The 25,236-nt window shown below is 40.0% G+C and overlaps 1 protein-coding gene across 3 annotated transcripts in view; it reads right to left on the minus strand.

Annotated features, from left to right (window-relative positions):
- Positions 1–25,236, minus strand: part of LOC145343086 (casein kinase I) — a 214,327-nt gene that overhangs the window by 9,137 nt on the left and 179,954 nt on the right. Inside the window, exons 11-13 of one of the 3 annotated variants that reach the window (XM_080188947.1) lie at positions 17,779–17,874; positions 12,685–12,791; positions 7,931–7,954 (exon numbers count right to left, since the gene is read on the minus strand). In XM_080188947.1, the coding sequence (XP_080045073.1) occupies positions 7,931–7,954; positions 12,685–12,791; positions 17,779–17,874 (227 nt within the window). The remainder of the gene's footprint in view (positions 1–7,930; positions 7,955–12,684; positions 12,792–17,778; positions 17,875–25,236) is intronic. The other 2 variants (XM_080188949.1, XM_080188948.1) reach the window with 2 other exon arrangements.

Raw genomic sequence — 25,236 nt, forward strand, 5'->3', positions numbered from 1 at the left:
TGTACTTAGCTGTGCACCCCCGGCAGGATTTCTTTAGCTGGTTCATGTTGATCCACAATTGTTGTAATATGACGTCACATGGGTGAGAGGAGGGAATGTGAATGTGGGTGGACGATCTAATGGGGGTGGGGGAAGCCTGCTAATGTTGTTGAAATGTATTTAAATAAGGTTCCCAGCCTCCCTGAGTGTAAACCATGTTATATCAATTGGGGGTGGGGGTGGGGGAAGAGAGAGGGAAAAAAAACAATTTCACCACGAGTTCTCATGGGTAAGAATCTTGTCTTTTGGCTCTTGGAGATATTGTGCCCCATCACACTTGCAGAAAACAGGGGCACCAAATTCTAGCCTGAGGATCAACCTGGAATCCTCTACCCAATAACTCTGCTCGAAAGCTTGAATGAGCACTTGTGGGCTTGTAGTAATGTAGTGATTTAATTTTGCAAGGTTCTTTTTCGTTTTAAGTTTATTGAAAATGATTTTTGTTGCTTTATGTGAAGCATCTTTCATTTTATTTGGACCACTTGTTAGATTGCATCACTTCTGGCAGTGACACTGAAGGCATCTCAGTGCCATCCCTACTGGCCCACTCAAAATTGGGCCCTGCAGTATTTATGTTCAGTTTCCAACATATCCAGGGGTGACCAGATTTATCCTCCATTCTGTAAAGTTCTGGATTTGTGCTACATTCCACCACAAGATAACTCTGATGGAGCCTGTGATGGTGAGTGGGGGAAGGCTGTGCACAGGACTGGTGTCTCGGGGGGCGGCCAACCTCGGTACTGGGCTGTGTGGACCTGGCAGTGAAGATATTGCATTTGTCCTAAACTCTGGCAGGGCTGTCTGCATGGGATGGGGACATCCCTGGGCAGAGAGCTGAGGATTCCAGTTTCTGCTGCTTTGAAAAGTTGGTGCAGTTAAGAGTGGATATAGCTGGGATGCTCGCCCAGCCTCTGAAAGGGCAGGAAACAGGCTCATGTGATTCAAGGTTGTGGCAGAAATGGAGCCCATATGACCAAAGCTTTGTTAGTAGGAAGGAGGGGTTAGGGTGTAGTTGTAGAAAGGTGGACATGAAGGCTAGATCAGAGAATGGCCTGAAGAAAATATCAAGTTATTGGTGTTGCACTAGTTATTTTATTCAATGGAGTTGAGGAAATTTAGAGTTTTGATGGACTTTATGGCTGAGTGGACTGGCTAGTCAATCTGACATATCCTCATTTGTATCTATTTAATGTATCATTTACAGTTTACATTGACTACAATTTGCCTGTGAATTCATGCTTAATTTATGTTGATTGAGATTTGGTCATTAAAATAATCATCACAAAGTGACATCTTGTCCATTGGGGTGGTTCAAGTAAATTTTAATCTTTTGGTTTATTGATCTTCACAAGAATCAGTGTCAAGCGCAACCTGTGACATCTCGCTACAGAAATGAAGGTAACATTTGTACGATGTCGAACAGCCTATGGAGCACTGATAAGCTTGACTGATCATTCACGTGCTGTCTCGGCAGCAGATGTTGGAAGAAATCTAGAACAACAATGGAAATACCATTCTTTTTCTTAAAGGGCTAGCCACTGATTCTAACCTGATAGTAGCTTCCACCTAACCTAAGTCTGGGTCATCCAGACTAGAAACGTTGACTCTATTCTCTCTCCACAGATGCTGTCAGACCTGCTGAGATTTTCCAGCATTCTGTTTTCGTATCAGATTCTGACACCCACAGTATTTTGATTTTAACCAAGTTCCATTGGCGCGGTCTTCACAAAAATGGGCTCTTCTTCAGAACCTCCTCAGTTCATCTCAGCACACAGTCTCTTTGCCATGTATTGACAGAACTGCCTTGATCCTACATCACAGCAACAGCCCTGTATGCAGTATGGTTGGTTCTGATCAATTAATTCCTTCAAACAAAACAACTAAGGCAGCACCAGTGACCTTATTTTCCCTTCTCACTGCCCCAGATTCAACCGAATATTCATCGTTCTTCAACCTCTCCTTCAGGAACACAAAATCTTGCCCACATGGGACCGATTTCCACCACAACCTCAGGTCAATGAAAACACAAAAGATGGGACTGAGAAAGAGGTTTGTGACTCAGTTTAATCCATCTTTCCCTCAAAATTGCTGAGGTTTCATTCTGCAAATGTTTTATTACAGCTCAAGCGGTGAGGGTTGTCATTTATCTTCAGCTTCTATACATGTGAAAAGCTGAACTTTGATGTTATTTCACAAATTAAGGATCGATATAAAGACTGAAGTGGAACATGATCGCTCATTAACCTACAACAAACCCAAACAAGAGAGACTCCTGTTCCTGCTTCTATGGGATTTGCTATTTTGTACAGTATGTGCAAATTGCTCATTCTTCACACTTTTGTTGAACAACTACAAATTAAAATGTGTCTAGCTTTTTGGGTAGAATCAGGATAGGTGCATCATGTAATACACAGAATTACAAGATATGGGATTACAGAATACAGCCTACATATTCAGATATAAAAGTAGGCAGATTGTAAGTGAAGAATAGAAAACAAAACCTTGTTAAAAGTCTACAGATATTTTCAAGTTACTGAGGTGAAAACAGTACCCAGGCAAGAAGCATGTAATATTTGCATCACTCATGTGCCAGACGATGACCATCTCCAACAAGAGAGAATCTAACCATAGCCCCTTGACATTCAATGGCATTGCCATTGCTGAATTCTCTCTCACAATAAACATTCTGGAAGGTTACCATTGATCAGAAATTGAACTGGACTAGCCATATGGATGCTGTGGCTACAAAAACAAGTCAGAGGCGAGGAACCCTGTGGTGAGTAAATTGCCTCCTGACTTCTCAGAGCCTGTCCACCAGCTACAAAACACAAGTCAGGAATGTGCTAGAATACTCTCCATTTGCCTGGAGAGGGCAGTTCCAGCAACATTCAAGAAACTTGAGACCACCTAGGACAAAGCAAACTGCTTGACTGGCACCCCAATCACAAATATTAATTTCCTCTAGCACCAATGCACAGTAGCAGCAATGCATAGCATCTTTAAGATGCACTGCAGGAACACAGCATGGCTTCTCAGACAGCATCTTCCAAACCCACACCCATGACCATGACCATGCAGAACAAGAGTAACAAATACATAGGAACACCAACACCTGGAAGCTCCCATCCAAGCAACTCACTATTCTGGCTTGGAAATATATCATCATTCATTTTCACTGGGTCAAAATCCTGGAATTCTCTCCATAACAACTCAGTGGGTTTACCTATACAAAATAGACTGCAATGATTCAAGACAACAGCTCACCACCACCTTCGAGGGTAATTAGGGATGGGCAATAAATGCTGGCTTAGCCAGCAATATCCACATGCTTTGAATGAATACAAAATTCCTGGAGGAAGAATTTGGGTGAGGCAGCAAGAAAAGATTATAGTCATCTGGTGGATTGAATAATATAAAGTGATTGATGAATGCTGGAAGACTTAGAGGTTGAATTTTTTTGCTTTCTGTGATACACCTAGTGAAGAGAAATGGTTTCCCAAGAGCCAGGGGTCACATTTCACTTTGTGGAGGAGTAACATGAGGAGAAAACTGTGACACAGAGAACTCTGCTACCTCAAGAGGAATGGTAAGCAACTGAAACACTGCAAAAATTAACTGTTCAATTCACTCTCTCCATTTTCTATTGCAAAGCTTGACTGATTTTACTTTTGTCTGATCTGGTATGGCCATGAAAATTTCACTGATATTCAGCTGATGGACTTGATTTTTTGGTGTTGACATTTTACATGCTGAAAATTTCAGTCCATTTGGTCAAAAAAGGGTTCCCATCCCTACTCTAAACTCCTGAAATTGTATTTCATCATCTAAATTTATAAAGCTTTCTGCATCAATGCCAATGGGGGAGGAAAAAAACTAGAATCTTCCTAGTCACTGGCTCATTGGGTTGTGTTTACTTCTAAAACGACAGCAGCAGACTAGTTCCAACAGCAGGAGTTTGTCTGAATCATCGTGACCCTCAGCTCTGATGACATTTGAGGCAGCTCATGACATGCATGCCTCCACGGGCCAATAGTTCTTTTCCCCCCCATTTCAGGCTTATCACCACAAAAAGTTAATAACCAAACTACTTTACACATCTATTACAATAAAAAGTCTCACAACACCAGGTTAAAGGCCAACAGGTTTATTTGGTAGCACAAGCTTTCAGAGCGATGCCCCTTCATCAGATGAGTCAACTGACCTGATGAAGGGGCAGCACTCCAAAAGCTCGTGCTACAGAATAAACCTGGTGTGGATTTTAACCTGGTGTTGAGAGACTTCTTACTGTGCCCATTCCAGTCCAATGCCGGCATCTTCACGTCTATTGCAGGCATATCAATATCGATGGAAGCTCCACATTTTGAAATATATTCCCAATTAATTCACTTTTGAGGCACACAGAAATAAAAGTTATTTCCACAATGACTGACCAATTTGCAAACTCAATTTTAGACCCTGAGGTACAAGTTGAAAATCAGTCACACACATAGGGAATATGCCAATACCTGGGGTATGACAACTCACATTTTCCCTGCCCTTTCAGAAATAAATACACCATGCCCCCAACAGTAATGTGCAAAGGGAGCAGTTTTAAATCTTTCAAATAAGAAAAGGGCATCCTTCTCCTGTCCTAGCAGAAAGCCCATAATGATTCCCACATTGAGGCTAAAGGAGGTACGTTAAATTCCAATCAAACGATCCAAACGTAACAATCAGGTTCTAGTCAAGCTTACTATCATTCAAGCAGATTTACAACACAAATCTAGCATGGATTTTTGGGGTCATAACATGTCAGAACACTTCATTGAATTTGTTCATTTTTATCAACATTTATACAGGAAGAGCATTTCCAGCAACTCCACTTCAGCAGATTATGGCCACTTATGGTAGTTCATTCTAGATCCAGGGGACTTAGATTCAGTGGCAGACGATGTAGGGGGGACATGAGGAAGAACATTCTTTTTTATTTACAGAGACTAGTGCACGTCTGGAATTTGCTGCCCCAGTTGGCAGTGGAGGCAGAGACTCTCTTAACAAGTACCTGGATTTGCGCCGTAAGTGCTATAAGCTACAGGACTATGGACCAGGTGCATGAAGGTGAGATTAGAAAGGGCACCTGGTTGTCCTTAGGCTGGCATGGACAAGATGGACTGATTGGCCTCATTCTGTGCTGTAACTTTTCTATGGGAAATGCATTATAAACATAGGGAAAGTTTTTGACATACCAACATTAGGCAAGTGTAACGTTGAAGAATTTACCAAAATACTGGGAATTAAAAAAGTGAAAATAACGATAAATCACATATTTTGAGAACTGCGATGATTACATCCTATTTTAAATATTGCTTTGCACAACAATACGTTGGTGAAGTGACGTGGGTGGTCATTTTTTTATTCCACTGATTGCTTGCACAAATTTGAGATAAGGTGAGAAAGTAGAGAACAGTAAATCCAGGTACGTTATTCTCATAACTCCAAGTCAGCCAATGTAATTCACGTTGACCAAAAAAACCTGTCAGTTGCTTCAGCAGGTGGATGTTTCGAAACTGCTTTACCAATAGAACTGAACTCCTAGTCGACAATGCTACTGCACAAACCTAATCCTAATTTGGCACAATGATCTTAAAATAAGAAATCTCATTTATGGAGACCAAAGCTGTAGTGGGAAATCAAACTTTTTGAGGGGGTTTCTGTCAAGATTGGAATAAGGCATCTAACCTGCACCATCTTTCATTGGGCAATAATTTATGTTACCACTTGATGTAAAGAAATTGAAAGTAGTTCTGTTCTCCAGTATTAACGTCCCCATGAAAATTTCATGGTGCCCACTTGGCAGCAATAATAGACTGGGATCACACCACATTGAGAAACACAAGAATTTGCAATACAACTTATTAATTCAAGAATCTGTACTTCGTTCAAAAAGTATAATGAATTGCTTCAAATTTTTCCTTTCGACTGAAATTTTTGCACAAGTTTACACTAAAATATAGAAAACTCGATCATCGATGTATGTCTAAAGCCAACCACCTCTTAGATACACGTGTATTTTGTGTGTGGAAGAATGTAGCTCAATATGTATTAGTGTAAAGTTCAAGTATCTTCTAAGAGTTCATTGCTTACAATCTTTTTTAACAGCAGAGCATTAAAAACAAACCTATCAAACTGTACTAGCAAACATATCATCTGACTGCTTAGACTCAAGTGTTACTTCATTTACAGCTCTCAATGTTTCTAGAATTCTATAGAAACTGCTTATTATATTAAATCGGAATTGGATTCCTAAAAATAAACTTCCAGACATCATTATTTCATTTTCACTCGCACAAGACCAACTGAGAAAAAGGTCTGTTTTGTCTGTTCCTTCCATAAAGCATTAAAATGAGTTATTCACACAAAGGAAGATTCTGAAATGTTTGCTTCTTGTTCAAAGAAAATTATTGAAGGGGTGGACAGGCCAACAGTAAATATAAAATTAGCTTGCTAAACTGATGACCCCACTGACTTTGATGAGCAATTAATATGCCTGAAGCTTATTATTGAATTCTTCTTTCCCCTTCTGTATATCACGCGTCCATATTCAAAAAAAGAAAAACTACAGCAATTAACTGTAGCTAAATTTCTTCTAGAATAACAATGGAATCTTATTTACTGTACTTGATTTAAAAAAAGCAGTCACACGCTGTACATGCACTGACATAAGATCCTTAGTACACAAACAATCCAGGTGTGTCAAGGAGGTGAAGTCAAATAACAAGGGACAGAACTAAAAAGATATTAGGATTTGTGATCAAAAGCTTTGTCAAACAAGTAGGTTTGAGAACAGCCTTTAAGGAGAAAAGGTTGAAATCAAGATAGATTTATGAAGGGACTTGCAACGTCTGAAGCATAGGTCGGTGGCTAAAGGTTGCCAATGATAATGCAAAGAGAGGGGGTTGTACAAAACACAGTCAGAGGAATGGCAAGTTCTCAGTAGAAGATGCTGAGGTGGTGGTGAGGTTACAAGGGTGTGGAAGGTTAAGAAAATGAATACAATAATACTTGGTTTTGACATGTGATAAAAGACAAATCAGCAAATAAAATGTAATATTTATTCTTAACATCTTAAATGGCTTCATTATAAATGTTGCACAATTGTGCCTGGACTACAATCAAAACTTGGCATTTTAAAGTAAGATGATGATCAAATCTTAAACCTTAGCAAAACAGTAATTAAAAAATTCAAAAGGGACATGCCATGTTTGGTCCATCTCCAAAAAAGTTTTATTAGTCGAAAAGGAAATAGGTAACTGAGCAGTGCTCATTAAAAATAAGCTCACAACTGGCAACAAAGTGGAGGGTACAGCATCAAAAACTAGCAGGTAGTAGGAAAGCACAGAGAGTAATTGTCAATGCACAAAAACACCACAAGGTCAAGAGCTCCCAACTCTTTGCAATCTCGGGGCCAAATCTTTTCATCATTTAAACCAATATAATTAGCATCTGCTCTGTGCATGAAAGGGTTGAGAGCTCTAAACTGGTGTCGTGCAGGAAAAGCACAAATTCATGAAAAGCAAGTTTCAACATCACACAGCTCCAGAGAATACATCAAAGCCTAAATCAAAATTTCAGGCGGAAAAGTTAAAAAGCAAGCAGAATAGTTCAACAACAAGGTGTCACAGGTCATTGCGCTCCCAATTTGTACTCGTCAAAATCATATCCAAAGAATAAAAAGTTCTTAATGATCAAAATGTTCAGAATGCTCAAAATTGCTTTTCTGAAAGCAATCTGCAAATTTATGTACAATCATTGTAAATTAATTGCCTTGTAACTTGGGTGTTTTTAGGGAACAGACCAGCAGCTCTTGTTAGCTGAACCTATTCCTGTCTGCCTACAGACTGAAACCACTCACCACATGTTCAACACTTTCTGGCAGCTATACATAAAGGGAAGAAACAAACAGAAACAAAAAGGAATCAAAACCAGAGCCCATAGTGAGAAAAACTGCTCTCAAAAATGTAAATCTAATAGCTTCAGATCTGCACAAGCAACACACAATGGACACTAAGGCAATTTGCTTTTAAAAAAGAACCAAAATTACAGTTAAGCAAGAATGATTCTTGGAGCCCATTTTTAACAGGATTCAGAACCTTTCAAGAAGGAAAAAATCTTGTGAAACTTTCTCGTCTTTAGGTACTTCTGGTTTGCAAATGAGGAATTTAGTTCCACTTAGTGCTCAGAGCTTAGATTCAAAGCAATTGAATTTGAGAAATGAGCAATGATACAAATATGACATCCAGGCACCTTTGTTTCGTACTTTGGTCCATAAACTGGGAAAGGTCCCATTGAAAAAAAACCTGCAGGGCACTTCTTGAAGCAATGTGACAAGTATATTTTTGCAAGTCATGCTGACCAGAGTTACACAGCTAATTTTGTTTTACAAGGCACAGGTAAATTTTAATTTTAAATGTTGATATCAATCGTTTACTGTCAAAAACAAGTTTTGGGGCATTCTGTTAATTTTCCCTGCTTGCTGATGGGTTCAAAAGAAACCAATTGGACTAACTAGAAAGAGTCAAGAGCTTCAAGTTTTTTTGGTGTCCAGATCATCAACCATCTGTCCTGATCTCCTCATGCTGACACTATAGTTACAAAAGCCCCACTAACTCCTCTACTTTCTCAGAAGACTAAGGAAATTTGGCATGTCAGCTACGACTCAACAATTTTTACAGATGCAGCATGGAAAGCATTCTTTCTGGTTGTATCACAGCTTGGTATGGCTCCTGTTCTGCCCAAGACTGCAAGAAACTACAAAAGATCATGCATGTAGCCCAATCCATCATGCAAACCAGCCTCCCATCCATTGATTTTGTCCACACTCCCCATTGCCTCAACAGCGCAGCCTGCATAATCAAAGACCCCACGCACCCCGGGACACTCTCTCTTCGACCTTCTTCCATCGGGAAAAAGTTACAGAAGTCTGAGGTCACGTACCAACCAACTGAAGAACAGCTTCTTCCCTGCTGCTGTCAGACTTTTGAATGGACCTACCTTGCATTAAAGTTGATCTTTCTAAACACCCTAGCTAGGACTGTAACACTACATTCTGCACTCTTGCTTCCTTCTCTATAAACAGTATGCTTTGTCTGAATAGTGCACAAGAAACAACAGTTTTCACTGTATACTAATATGTGACAATAAATCAAATCCAAATCAAGAGATGATAATCTATGCAGAAGATGTTACAACTCATAACCAACAAAACATGTGCAGCATTCTACAATTGTATAATTTCTTTTTCAGCTACTCACGCCCTATAATTAAAATCTGCTACTTTGGAACCTGTATAGTGCGAGGTTAGCTATCCTTTCATGGACTAAGAGGTACATTCCATGCTCCAGTTCACTCCCTTGCCCTTATCCCTAATATATTAATGACTCCATTGATGCTACATCCTGCTCTCACCCCAAACTGGAAAATTGGATTACCTTTCCTTAGCTACCTTTTCATTGCTTCAAATAATCCATCCCTGACTTCTCCATTTCCTTTTCTGGGGCTAGACTGTTAAAAAGCCAACTCCGACAGCAACCTTGTGTATACTTCCTCCAATCCATTTTCTCTAAGGACTCAATTTTTTTTTTAAGCTTTCCCCCCCGTGCCAACTTTGCCATTTCCTCACTGGTGCTTCCAATGTTTTCGTATTTCCTCCACTAAGAACTCCACTTCACCATGACAGCAGGACCTTCAAACTTGTTGCTCCCTTCCCACACATGAGCCCTCATGTCAGCCCTTCCCTTCCAGGATTAACAATCGAGTCTTCTCCTCGCCTTCAACCCCATCAATCTTCAGTTTTAAAAGATCACTCTCTGCCATTTCTGCCACCCTGACATGATGCCACCTTCTTTGCCACTCAAATGATTCCCTCTTGCAATCTGCTCCACTCTTTAATGCCCCCAAAGCCACTCCCTTTCAATTGGTAGCTTTTGGTGCAAGCACAGATGCAAATCCCATCCATTCGCACCTTTGCAGTGTCCACCATCTCAAACACACCATCCAACTGAAACAGATTTATATGTCTTTCTTTCAATTTCATACATTGTGAGAATCAAATACAATGTCTCCTCCACATTGGGGAAATTGAAGGCGATTGGGCAATCAATTTTCTGGGCATCTTTGTTCATTCCACAAACATGACTTTGACCCATAGAACCATAGAAAATTACAGCTCAGAGACAGGCCTTTTGGCCCTTGTCTGTGCTGAACCATTTTTTGCCTAGTCCCACTGATCTGCACTTGGGCCGTATCCCTCCACACCCCTCTCATCCATGAACCCATCCAAGTTTTTCTTAAATGTTAAAAGTGACCCTGCATTTACCACTTTATCTGACAGCTCATTCCCACCACTCTGCGTGAAGAATCCCCCAATATTCCCTTTAAACTTTTCTCCTTTCACCCTTAACCCATGCCCTCTGGTGTTTTTCTCCTCTCACCTCACTGGAAAAAGCCTGCTTGCATTCATTCTATCCATACCCATCAAAATCTTGCACACCTCTATCAAATCTCCCCTCAATCTTCTACGCTCCAGGGAATAAAGTCCTAACCTATTCAATCTCTCTCTGTAACTCAGCTTCTCAAGTCCTGGCAACATCCTCGTGAACCTTCTCTGCACTCTTTCAACCTTAATTACATCCTTCCTGTAACTAGGTGACCAAAACTGTACACATTACTCTAAATTTGGCCTCACCAATGCCTTATACAACCTTAGCATAACACGCCAACTTTTGTCCTCGATACTCCGATTTATAAAGGCCAATGTACCAAAAGCACTCTTTACGACCCAATCCACCTGTGATGCCGCTTTTAGGGAATTCTGCACCTGTATTCTCAGATCCCTCTGTTCAACTGCATTCTTCAGACTCCTACCATTTACCCTGTATGTTCTACTTTGGTTTGTCCTTCCAAAGTGCAATACCTCACACTTGTCTGCATTAACTTCCATTTGCCATTTTTCAGCCCATTTCTCTAGTTGGTCCAAATCCCTCTGCAAGCTTTGAAAACCTTCCTCACTGTCCACTACACCTCCAATCTTCGCATTATCAGCTAATTTGCCGATCCAATTTACCACATTGTCATCTATATCAATGATCTGGATGATAAACAACAATGGACCCAACACCAATCCCTGCAGCGCACCATTAATCACAGGCCTCCACTCAGAGGCAACCCTCCACAGCCACTCTCTGGCTTCTTCCATTGAGCCAGTATCTAATCCAATTTACTACCTCCCCATGTATACCTAGCAACTGAACCTTCCTAACTAACGTCCCAAGAGGGACCTTGTCAAAGGCCTTGCTGAAATCCAGGTAGACGACATCCACCGCCTTCCCTTCATCCACTTCCCTAGTAACCTCCTCAAAAAACTCTAATACATTGGCAAACATGACCTACCATGCACAAAGCCATGTTGACTCTCCCTAATAAGTCCCTGTCTTTCCAAACATTTGTAGATCCTATGCTTTATCACACCTTCCAATAACTTACCCACCACTGATGTCAAACTTACTGGCCTATAATTTCCCAGATTTCTTTTGGAACCTTTAAGCAACAGAACAACATGAGCCACCCTCCAATCATCAGGCACCTCCCCCGTGAATACTGACACTTTAAATATGTCTGGCAGGGCCCCTGCAAGTTCATTACTAGCCTCCCTCAAGGTCCGTGGGAATACCCTGTCCAGTCCTGGGGATTTATCCACTCTGATTTGCCTCAAGACCGCCAGCACCTCCTCCCCTGTCATCTGTAAAGGTTCCATGACCTCCCTACCTGTTTGCCCCATTTTCGTAGGCTCCATGTCCGTTTCAGTAAATACAGATGCAAAAAACCCATTTAGTATCTCTGAAGTCATTTGTGATTTTGTCCCATTCCCAGTCTGACCTCTTACACTCTGTGTTCTACATTTTTCTAATAAAGCTCAATAGAATCTTCAGAAACAGCCCCACATCTTTTTGAGGCAATTGATAATCTTCCCCAGCATTGATTTCAATTATGAAAAGTTAGTAGGTGTTGGTGATGGTTTCTTTTTAACCAATTGTAGCTCAATATCCATTTTTCATTTCTATGTCCCATTTCATCTGCTTTTATCTTGCATCATTATCCCTTTTGTCATTTAATCACTCCTACCCTCCACCCTACCAAAGATCTTGCCTTTTGTTCTTTCCTCCCCTGTTCCTCCCAACCTCTGTACTTGCTTAAAAGCTGTTACATCGCTAACTTCTTCCAGTTCTGAAGAGAGGTCATCGACCGGAAACGTTAACTTTGTTTCTCTCTCCACAGATCCTGCCTGACCTGCTGAGTATTTCCAGCATTTTCTGTTTTTATTTCAGATTTCCAGCATCCGCAGAATTTTGCTTTTGTTGTAGGTTAATTGGCCTAGAAGACAATTGAAAAATACCCTTGTTTTTCAGTTCCACAGTAATGGATTTGTTGCATATTGATAAGCTATAACTTCAAAGAGTGGGAGATATTATAGTTGTATTAGAAGAGAAGCTGGGAAGAAGTCATACAAAGACCTTTAAGGCTTTTTCCTCACGGAATATACCAATTTACAGAAATAATTCTTAAGCAACAGTAGTTTGTGAAGTTACATGAAGCAAAACATGTACATACTTTGTTTCATCCATAACTTCCACTTCAGCTGGAGCTGTGATTGGTGCATTGGAGTGTCCTGCTGTTGGATCATCTGTATTCAGTTCCCCATTTGTTGAACTAACCACCTGAAAAGCAAGCAAAGCCAACAGAAATGATCAAAATTTACTTAACCAACTTTTCTACAATGAATTCAATTTTAGGCCACCTTCCCAAGTGTTAATATTGATCTCTTAAAATACAAATTAACTTTACTGTCAAATTACAACAAACTAACTTTACTGTCAATTTTCTGTTGCTTTCTTCACATTTTTAAAAAATTGTCTCTTACACAGGTAAGTGAAAAAGAGTAAGATCATGAAGCCCTTTTCAAATCCTGACATTTAATGGCACAATGGGCTAAAGAAAAAGGATCTACCACATCTTGATAAAAAAAGACAAGGTGATTATTTAAATATTAATACTCTGTCTACATAGTGCGTTCTTTCTCAAGAGGTTGCCGATTAACTTGCTTAACAAAGTCACTTCCTTTTTGGTGTTGCACCAGTGATTGATCAAACTCAAGGTCTTACCATTTGATTGATTGGAAATCAAGTGGCTGAAATCAATTTTAGCAAAGTTGCTTGATGTTCCAAAAATCACAGGAGCAACGTAAAAGACAAGGTATTTTAAACTCATCAGTACCACGCTGCAAAAGCTGAAAACTAACAAACCCAGAGAAACAGGAACGTTAACCTTTAGGATTTTAGCTTTCCAATAAATACCATTTTAGCTCCCAGAATCTACATGTTATATGTTACACAAAGTTACGTTTTAAAGAAATTAAAACAACTCAAGATAAGAAATTAAAGTTTATTTATTCGTCACAAGTAAGGCTTACATTAACACTGCAATAAAGTTACTGAAATTCCCCTAGTCACCACAATCCTGCACCTGTTTGGGTCAATGAAGCAGCACGTCTTTCAGATTGTGGGAGGAAACCCGAGCACCCAAAGGAAACCCACACAGACACAGGGCAAATGTGCAAATTCCATACAGACAGTGACCCAAGCCAGGAATCAAACCCAGGTCCCTGGCGCTGTGAAGCGGCAGTACTAACCACTGTGCTACCGTGCTGCCCCAGCAGTGACTGTATTTATACATAATATCTCCTTGAGGTTTAAAATTTATACAAAAACATTCCCGTGCAAGACTCAGCTGTCTCAAGTTTTAAACCTAGTTGTCCAAGAAAATATCAACTAGCCCAAAATTTTAATACCAAATTAACCATATGGAGATTGAAATTTATTAAAACCTCACCAGTAGTTATCCTGTGAGAAATACAACTCTCCCAAGCTTTTACAGATCCTGTTAACATAACTAACATTCTACATTACACACTTTCTTCTCAACACCCTAAACACACAATTCTTTAGTGCAGCTTAATTTTCCAAACATGCAAGGAAAAAGTGGAGGGGAACAATAGTGTTTTTTTTCTGCAAATTAATCAATAAATCAGTCAACTGCAAGCAATTACTTTAATGTTAAAGAATGCAGTTCAGTCAAATGAATTCAGAAAAACAAAATTTGTGCAAAGAAAACACTACTTGCTGCTTCTGAATAAAAACTAAGTGTTATCACCATAAAAATTAGTTTTCAAGTAAGAAAATTGCATTGATGGGAGCAGGCACCAAGAGACATCTGACATTTTCTACACAGCTTTAACTGTTAAAAAGGTAGTCACACTATTCCAGGAAGAGACAACAACAAATAGTGAGAAATCCAAAGCAATTCACACAAGGTCACTCACCAGGAGCAATCATCATGCCAACTTTGTACTAGGAAAAGATTGCATTTTACTTCTAAAATTTCATCTAATCATAATTTTACAGACATGGTTACAAGGTGACCAAGCTTAAGAAATAAATATTCCAGAACGCATAACATTTTGAAACAGAATGGGAGAAGAGGACAGATGGTTCTGATGATAAGGATATCAGTAAGAAAGAACCTTGACTCAGAAAACCAGCAAGTATAATCTGTATGGGTGGGAATTAGGAACAGCAAGGATCAGAAAAAGCTGGTGCATGCTGCTTACAGTCCCCTTAGCATCAGTTAAATCATTGGACAGAGTGCTAAACAAAAAATTGAGTTTGTAACAAAGGCATATACATCAAGTTAGTCAGCTTGGCAAAGCTGATCTGGAAAAGGAAATTATAAAATGAAAATGAAAGAAGGCAAAAAGAAAAAGGGTGATAGCACCTCCTCACGAGCAATTCAAGTCAGGTTTAAGTTGATGGATAACAAAATTAGAGCAGTCTTTACAAAGAAAACCATTGCTCAAATAAATGTTGTCATGATGGATAACTATTGGATTTAAACTTGAAACCTTCCTTGCACAGGTAAATTCAGCTCAAAATATCTGTACTTTATTTACAAACTACTTTTCTGAACAACTAAAATATATAGTACACTCACTCAAAATACCACAGGAAGGTAATGGCAATAGTTAAGACCATTACTCGACCAGAACACATTGTGAAGTTACCATGCTTGACAGAAAATTTACGACTTGTGTTAAACCATGCTTCAATGTACAAAAAAGCCCCAAGATGCTAGGTACAAGCAAAGGTCATAGAAAAGTTCAAGACGAGTTGAAGAGAGAGATACTAAAGAGAAGTGACTAAAAGGTTAAAGAAAGAATGGGTTTGAGGCTTAAAAAGAGAAGATGGATACAGAGAGGAGATAAGATCTAGAGAGTTGAAGGCACTTGCAATTTCCCCAACCTCTCAGGTTTAAGATTCTAATCCTCATATTTAAATTCCTTCATGGCCTCATCCACTCCCAACTATGTAACCTCCTCCAGCTCTACACCAAAGACCTGGGAGAACTCTCATCTCTTGTGCATTCGCACCTCTCTTTGCTCCAGCACTGAAAACAAGACCAAGACCATCAGCCACCTAGACTCCATATTCTGGAATGTGCCACACAAGATCCTCCACCACCCTACTTGCCTCTGCTCATACAAGGCACTCTTCAAAAAAAAAATCCACCTCTTTGGCCAAATATTTGCTCAAACTTTATTTTCTTTGGTTTAATATCATATTTTGTGTGCATCTTTGTGATATTTCCATGGGACATCTTTCTAAGTTAAAGGCACAATATAAATGCAAATCGTAACTGTTGGTGAATTAATCCAAATGGAGTAGCCAATATCTCGACAAAGGAACAGACATTGACCATTAACACTTGCAATCACTGGCACTTAAGCTTGTGAATAGTCAAGTGTGAACTCAATGTTTCACATTGCTAAGTGATGTGATATGCTGTTGATGCTTGTTTAAAATCAACTGGAAGTGTAAAAAGACAAATTTCTCTTGACTCATCGCGCATGTGCTTTCCATTTCAGAACAAACAGTACACCCAACTGTTCCACGTCTTAAAACAATTCCAAACTCATTCTTCCTGAATCTGATGCAAGAATATGAAAACAATAATGGATAAAGCAACAGACCTGCAACTCTTTATACTGCCACTGTGGTTTCTGCATTCCACATATAACAGATACATACATTCAATATGAAGGGCATGCATGCACCTACTGATCATTCCAGTGACAACTATGCTCAGAATCCAATCCCAGCCCAGACAATAGTACCCAGCAACTTCTCATGCACCTCAAAGTTGATATTGGATTCAGTGGTCCAGTAGTGGGAGTGCTGGAGCAATAATAATTATTTTCTACCCCTACATCCAATTACTGCACCTTAACTATAGTGACAAAGCTTATTAAATATCTCAGCATCTAAACATTTTAAATCATAGTGTATACACATATAGAGTGACAAATATCCAGAACATTGCTATGTAGATATGCTCACAAACATACATGCATATGTGGCATTACAGTGTAGGCCAGAACCTCTGTATAAAAATAAAATCCTCATAAACAGAATTTATTCCTACTTATTTTAAATCCACGCCCTATAGTTATCAACCATCCTGGGAACAGTTCTCCCTTATTTAGTCTGCCAGAGCCCTATATGATTTTCAACACCACAATCCCAGCTTTTCCAGGTCACATTACTAATTGCCCTGCCACTGAGTGTTCCAAATGATGTGGGTTAGAGAGCAAGAGACACTTGGGACCTAGCCACCCAACATAATTCAGCCTTAATGTTTTGCCTCCACAGGCAGGACATTACAATGACATGGCAAGTTTATATGTCCACACATTTCAATTCAAGAGTGGACATGGAGAACTATAGTTGAATAGTAGATCAGTGCATGGAACAGAGAGATGTACAAAAAATTCAAAGATATTCTTTATTTCAGTATCTTCTCTATGCACACCAATATGCTGAAGGCCCCAGGCCTCTGATATTGCTGCCATATCATCAATAATTTGTGCTCAGGGTAGCAACTCCTACAGTTCGTTCAAATTCCTGGACTTCACTCCATGCTTCATTGCAACAGGAATGGCATCTCAACTTCTAGAAATCACCAGGCCTGACCAGCCATTTTTCCATTTTATTGTAGAGCACAGAGTTTAAATGTACTGCACCATGCAAGCTCTCATCTTGAGTTCTGACAGCTTGAATTCTGCCCATTGCATATATTCAAAATCACAACCGTCAAAATAACTACAAGACTAGAATCCTCCAAAGCATCCAGCTTAACAACATTTAAAATTAAATTGTCTTTGTAAAATATGAAGAAAATAAATCAGAGCCAAATTAATGCTGTCTGGAGCAATACATGAACATGACTACGAAGGCCTCCATGTGCCCAGATGTGAGATTAATTCAGTAAGTCATATCAGCACATTGTTCAAACATGCAAGTTAATGCTGATGCTATCCACTTTACAGAGACAGGATTAAAGGGCCTCAAACTGGTTTAACAAAGATATATTTTCTAACAGTTCAGAACTTAACGTTTTGGTATTTAATGTCAGTCGGAGCAAATAAAGGTATACTAAGATTTTGAGAAAGATATAGACAAAGACAGCAGGATATGTTACACACACCACACACAATGTCTTTTTTGCTGTACATACAGAAGGATGCAACAACTCAAGACTCCTGAATTAGCCATATAAACATGCAAGGCGGAGAGGCAAAGAAGCAGAAAATACCTGTACAGAACCACCATGTCGGTCAGCTGCCAGGTGAGCTCTCAAGTGCTGGGGGTTGGTCTGCTGAGTGTCCCAAGCTCCCCTATGGTCTGCTGACTGCCATTTTTATTTTATAAAGCATGCATGGAACAGGAAGAAAAAAAATCCCAACAACTCATTAAAAACCTCATGCTGTGGGAAGATTAAAACAACTCAAAACTGTACAAAAAAAATACACAAAAACCAAAAACAGAAACTAAAACAGAATGATTGCACAGTTTAGTAAAATATTAACATTCATGCATTATGAACTGATGATCACAATATTTAATAACTTCTCATTTTTGCTGCCACACCTGCAACTTAACATCCAGGTCACTTTACTGATTGAAAATTAAAATTGAGATTTGACCATTGAAATTAATTTTTACAGCTGGGAATACCTCAAAACCTAATGAAGTTATGGCAAATATAAGATAACAGGTCCAAAATTTTGGTCTGACTGAGAAACCTTCTTGGCCCTTTTCCAGCTGCAAACCTTATGACTATGAAACTTTCTAACATCTGCAATTTCACTGTTTAACCATTGTTCGTGGTTGCTCATAAATGGAATTAATCCATATCTTCGTGTTTCTGTAGTACGAACACCACCTGACTTTATGAAACTAAAATTAACATAATGGTCGCATCAATGCACAAAGAAAATGACAGGTAAATTACCTGCCATGTCTAAAATGGCATAATTAGCATTCACGGAAACGAAGCAGGTATTTTCAAAGGACTGCTCATCACAGCGCTGAATCATAGCAGTTTCCGTGGGTGTAAAAGTGGGTTATTTACACCTTTTATACAGCTGGGCAGAAAAGAACTGGAAACCATTACAGAACAGACATTTCGGATTTTGTCAGAAGGGAGCATCATCCTGCACTCAAACTTCAGAAGGTGGCTAGAAAGGGGTACACTCATTTTGGTGAGGCACCTTCCCTCTACCAATTTGGGCTGGAAACACATCAACAACAGACTGCTCCTTGCAAGATTTCAGACATGTCGCTTAAAACTGACCACCACAGATGAGCAAAGCAACAAGGTTAAAAAGAGTTTTTAAAACTCTCTACGTATCATTCAGGCTTTTTGTGACATTGACGTTAATCAGCGGTCACCAGCTGTATGTTGATACTATGGAAATCGAATTTTAAAGAAGTGAAGGTGGTAGTGTGGAGATCAAGAGAGTCAGAGTTTTACAGCATGGAAAGAAGCCCTTCGGCCCATCATGTCTGCATCAGCAAACACCTATCTCACCTCATTTTCCAGCACCTGGTCCGTAGCCTTGTTTGCTGTTGCATTTTATGGACTCAGATAAAGGCTTCTGAAATGTTGAGCATTCCTAACTCTACCACCCTTTTCAGTAGTGAGTTCTAGATTCCCACCACCCTCTGAGCGAAAAAGTTTTATACACGCTGATAAAAGGCAGAACGTTAAGTTCAAAGAACCAACTTGCAATGTAGAATTTAAATTGCTGCAGGGATGGTCAATATGTTTGATCATGCAGAAAGCAGTTTCACTTCCATTAAAAAACATTACATCGTGATGGCGGAGTTGGTATTGTGATATATCAAAGGCAAGAACAAGGAGTGGCTTCATGCTAACACATGACATGCAAATACTGAAAGGGAAAGGTCAAGCCAGATGTACGTAGCACATCTGATCCCAGTGATATCAAGTGGAGGAAAGAAAAAACAAGCCAGCTCAACGTGTAAAGACAAAATAAATTCCATTGCCAAACAAACTGAAAAAATAGTAAGGGGAACAATGGAGAGACTTTTCAGAATGGTAAGAAATTTGCAATATATGTTAAATACCACAGTGAAGGTCCTATCAAATACTAAAGTTAAAAGCTTGTCATTGTCACAAGTAGACTTACATTAACACTGCAATGAAGTTACTGTGAAAATACTACATAGTTGCCTCATCACTAAAAAGAAAAAAAAACACAAAGGGAATTATTCATACAAAAACCTCAACAGATCACTTCCAGACCCAAAAAAACTAACTCCATTGAATGGGATGCTAACTGTGATGGAATCAGATGCACCAGGACTAATTTTAAAAAACTAATCTCAATCAGATCAGATTAGTGCAGAATGAAGTGGAGCCAGACATTTGATTACCACCCAATTCTTATTTAACTTGGTCTAAGGGGCAACGAGCACTAGGAGTTTGGGCAAAAAGACATCAATATCATGCTTTGCAAAAAGAGAGACAGAAACAACAGCCAGAACTGGTGTGGTGTCATGTTATTTTCTGTCCCTGGTAAGTTGTTTGGAACCATTACCCTTAATAGGCTTAAACTGGCAACTGATGGTCAACTCTGAAATAAGGAAGAACAAGTCTTGCGCTGATCAGATCTTTACGCTTCATGGATTGAGCAAAGATCAGCAGTTTCCGGTGGCACTGAACTTCACTTCACCATTCAATAGCATTGATTGAACTTCAACATGGCAGCCTCAAAGTCATTATCGTCAAGATTCTCTGTCAAGATACATAGGTGTACATCGAGCGCTAGTATTATGCTATCCTATCTTGAAACTCTCCTCTCAACAAAGGGATCATCTCCAGTGTGCCAGTTCAGCCTTTAGCTGACGAAGGAGGAAGAGTATTTGAGGGTCTGGGTCTCAAACCAGAGATTAAGATTGCAGACCGAGCAACAGTGATCTTTGGAAAACTTTGAAGACTTGGAAAGCCTGATAATAGGCACCTCAAAACACTGGCAAAGTATCACTAGTAGTGCCTTCACAAGATCCTCCAATACCCATGGGAAGGCAGGCAGTCCAACATACAATGTGCCCAGCATTAAAGCGTAATCAATCAAAACTAGTTGCATTGGCAGGACACGTTGCTTTGATGCCTGACACCAGCAGTTCAAAGCATTTGCTCTATTCGAACTCGGTCATGGCAGAAAAGTTACAAGAGAATAACGGAAACGTTTCAGGGATATCCTCAAAGCACCTTTGAAGGGATCAAATGTGCTTGTCAACTCACAGGGGACCCTTGCTTGTGACTGACCAAGGCTCATCCGGGAAGGCACTGAACACAGATTTTAACTGGAATACACAGACCCTAAGGTCAAGATGTCGGAGGGAGTGCAAAAACTGCCAAACAACCCATTTGCCCAAACTTTCAAGCCCAAAATGTGACAGAATGTATTGGACTCAGTCATCTCTGAACCCAATGAACCAGAGTGGAAGCAAGTCATAACTGAATCAAAGTGACAGCCCAAGTAGTCAAGTGCTGCCTTCTGACTGTTTTAAGCAGAATTAATGTCAGACTAGGCTGCATCCTGTTGTCTATGCTTGTTGTAAAGTGTTATTTATGTCATAAATAACCATTCCTGTAGCATCAAGAATATAAGGCAAACAATCTGTCATGCACAACTCAAAGTTGGATTACACATCAAAATTTCAAAATCCTAAGTCAAAAAACATAATAAAGTATGAATTAGGAGCAGTTGGCTATTTGGCCCCTCAAGCCTGTTCTGCCATGATAAGATTATTGCTGATCTGATTATGGCCTCAATTCCATTTTCCCCATATCTTTAGATACTATAGTTAATCAAGAATCGATACTATAGTTAATCAAGAATCTACCTAACTCAGTCCTTGAAATATTCAATGGACTGCCTTCAATGTTCTTGGGACAGAAGAAAGAGAATTCCATAGACCACCAACTCAAAAAAATTCTCTTCAGCTCCATTTTAAATGGAGATCTTTATTTTTAAACTGTGTCCTCAAGTTCTGGTCTTGCTCAAATGGGAAACATCCTCTCTGCATCCAGCTTGTCAAGTCCCCTAAAAATCTGAAGTGGGACATCACCTCTCATTCTTTCAAACTCTAATGGACACAGGTCCAACCTTTTCTTATAAGGTCACCCCTTCATCTCATGAATCGTGAACTTTCTCTAAACTGCTTCTAATGCAATTACGTCCTTACTTAAGCAAGGAGACCAAAATGGTGTACAAAACTCCACATGTAGTCTCACCAACACTGTACAATTGGAGCAAAACCTCTCTACTTCTATATTCCATAACCCTTGCATTGAAGAACAGACAATTTGCCTTTCTAATCACCTGCCGCACCTACATATTATCCTGTGATTCATGCACCAAGATATTCACATTCCTCTGTGCCTCAATTCTGCAATCCCTCTCCATTTACTGCTTTTCCATCCTATCTGCTGGACAAGATCCCATTTTTCTACATTATACTGCACCTGTCAACCTTCTACCCACTCATTTAACCTATATAAATCACTGTCACCTCTTTACATCCTTCTCACTGACTTTAACAATCAGGACACAAAGTGGACTCATCTTGGCCCCATGGAGAATAAGTGATATGTTGATCTCCAAACAAAATGGAATTAGAAGGCACAAGTGAAAAAAGTCAGGAGGTAAGCCATATAGAATGCTAGATAACAATCAACACTGCTCCAGCACACTTACAACTACAGGAGCTGGGTGGCTAAAACCCAAAGGAGACAATTGGATACAACAGCGAAGAGAAAATAATACCACGTATGGATACATTGCTCCTTAAACAAGTGTGAGGTTATCCACTTCGGCAGAAATAATAGTAGGAGGGGTTACTATTTAAAGGGCGAAAAGCTGCAGCATGCTATGGTGCAGAGGGACCTGGGGGTCCTTGTGCATTAGTCGCAAAAACCCAGTCTGCAGGTGCAGCAGGTGATCAAGGCGGCAAATAGAATGCTGGCCTTTATAGCGAGGGGCATAGAATATAAAAGCAGGGAGGTCTTGCTGCGACTGTACAGGGCACTGGTGGGGCCGCAGCTGGAGTACTGTGTGCAGTCTTGGTCACCGCACTTGCGCAAGGATATTTTGGCCTTGGAGGGAGCGCAGAGGAGGTTCACTTGGCTGATACCGGAGATGAGGGGGTTGGACTATGAAGAGAGACTAAATAGACTGGGTCTATACTCGGAGTTTAGAAGGATGGGGGGGGATCTTATAGAGACGTATAAGATAATGAAGGGGATGGATAGGGTAAAGGTAGAGAGATTCTTCCCGCTTAGAAAGGATAGCAGGACTTGAGGGCACAGCCTCAAGATAGAGGTGGGGGGGCAGTTTCGATCAGAGTTGAGGAGGAACTTCTTCACTCAAAGGGTGGTGAATCTCTGGAATTCTCTGCCCTTGAAGTGGTGGAGGCTACCTCGCTAAATATATTTAAGTCATGGGTAGATAGGTTTTTGGTAGACAAGGAAATTAAGGGTTATGGGGAGAAAGTGGAACTGATCCACTTCAGATCAGCCATGGTCTTATTGAATGGCGGGGCAGGCTCGAAGGGCTCGATGGCCTACTCCTGCTCCTGCTCCTATTTCTCATGTTCTTATGTGAACAATTCTTCAGTGCATCTTTAAATGAATCGTAGTAACATTTCTAACTTATTTCCCAGATATACTTGGACATTTTACTGCCTGTGAAATTGGGAGCAGCAAAATAAGAATATTTACATGATTGCTTTACTAATGGTCTTTTTACGTGTTCATTTATGGCACGTTGCTACAAGTCACCCACAGGGCTTACCACGCTATTGCAAGCTTTTTCTAAGTTGAGGATTAAAAACTGAACAATTCCTCAGAAAATCTGATGCTCAATTTAAAAATTTTTTTCTCAACCATATCGTTATAAAACACTACCTCATATTCAATTAAATTTTGAAAAAAAAACACAACTCCAGCAGGACACATTTTTATACAATGTCACAGCACAGAAAGAATCTCATTGAATGGTGGAGCAGACTCAATGGGCCAAAAGGCCCATTTCTACTCCAATGTCTGGAGATCTAATCTGTTCCATCACTCCCACACTGGCTCTCCGAAAAAGCTTTTCTACTTAGCAGCATCCCACTTGCATCTCTTCTTTTCCAAGCATTGAAAAGATTATGGACCCGGTGTCCACCAGCATTTCAGGTCGAGCATTCACAACCAGTGAAAAGGCAAGGTAGGGCACTTCAGCCTTGGGCACAACCCAGTTCGCTCAACTATCGAGAATCAAAACCATGAGAAAGGCTATAGGAAAACATTTCAGCTACTCTGCACTGGCTCAAGAATCTTTGTTAAAAATTTTAAACATGTAACATTTAATCCACTCCTCATTCAAAATATTTCAGCCTCAAATGCCAGCTGACACTTATAGTCTACTATCTCATGTGTCCTCTTGAAACCATTCACCGAAAACTTGAATTTTGTGTCACATGCATATTTTAGATATTGCAGCCCCATAACAGATTCTGCAGCATATAAAATCGAGAGTAATAGTCTGAATACTGACGCCTGGTTATTACCAGTATTCTCATCCCTCAATCCAAAAACAATTCCATTCACCCTTGCTTCCAGTTGTTTATCTAATTTCCTATCCATATTATCATATTCCCTTTCAACCTTTATCTCAATTTCGTAAATAACCCTTGTACAACAACTTGGGTCTTTTTAAAATCCATGTACATTTTATTGAAGTATTCCACTGTTTTCCAAAGGAATTCCATTAAATTCAATTGATACGGTTTGGCTTGAATGAAGAGATTGTATTCCATCATTTATCATTAAATGGACAGCACAGTGGTTAGCACTGCTGCTTCACAGCGCCAGTGTCCGAGGTTTAATTCCCGGGTCTGTGTCTGTGTAGAGTTTGCACATTCTCCCAGTGTTTGCGTGGGTTTACTCCGAGTGCTCCAGTAGCCTCCCACAGTTCAAAGATGTGCAAGTTAGATGGATTGGCCATGTCAAATTGCCCCTTAGTGTCAGGGTGACTAGCTAGGGTAAATGCGTGGGGTCATGGGGATAGGGCCTGGGTGGGAACGTGGTTGCTGCAGACTCAATGAGTTGAATGGCCTCCTCCTGCACTGTAAGATTCTATGATTATTACGTACTATACAAAATTTTTATGGCTTTCAAGAAAATGTGACATTAACCTCGATCTCAAATTAATTCTGCTAGTCAGCAATATTCCATCAAATTTCCCTTTGCTATGAGCAGTCCATTTCTTGTGCTCATGCATACACACATCTCAAGCTGGAATTTCTGCTCATTTGCAGCCAGTTTTGCCCTTCATGATTACTGTGCAGCCACATACCAGTGCTGCTTAAAATGAATGTTGTCCAGTAGGTCAATTGAATAATTTATAGACAAGGCATCCAGTGATCACTGCCATACCAATGGCCAATCCAGAGCCATGAACATTGGAGAAACTGCACTGGTGTCACGAGTACTGACTCTCTCCTCATTTTAGGAATTCAGCTTTCCTGTACTTACCTGGGCGAAGGCTGTAATGAGATCTGCAACCAGTGGTCCTGGAAGAACCCAAACAAAGCAATGGTGAGACAAAGGGTCCTCCAGACCCTAAACATGGATTCTATTCTCTCCACACAGATGCTGTCAGGCCTGCTGAGACTTTCCAGCATTTTCTGTTTT

The sequence above is a fragment of the Carcharhinus amblyrhynchos genome, chromosome 5 (genome assembly GCF_965287045.1).
Source record: "Carcharhinus amblyrhynchos chromosome 5, sCarAmb.v2.hapA, whole genome shotgun sequence".
Classification (NCBI taxonomy): domain Eukaryota; kingdom Metazoa; phylum Chordata; class Chondrichthyes; order Carcharhiniformes; family Carcharhinidae; genus Carcharhinus; species Carcharhinus amblyrhynchos.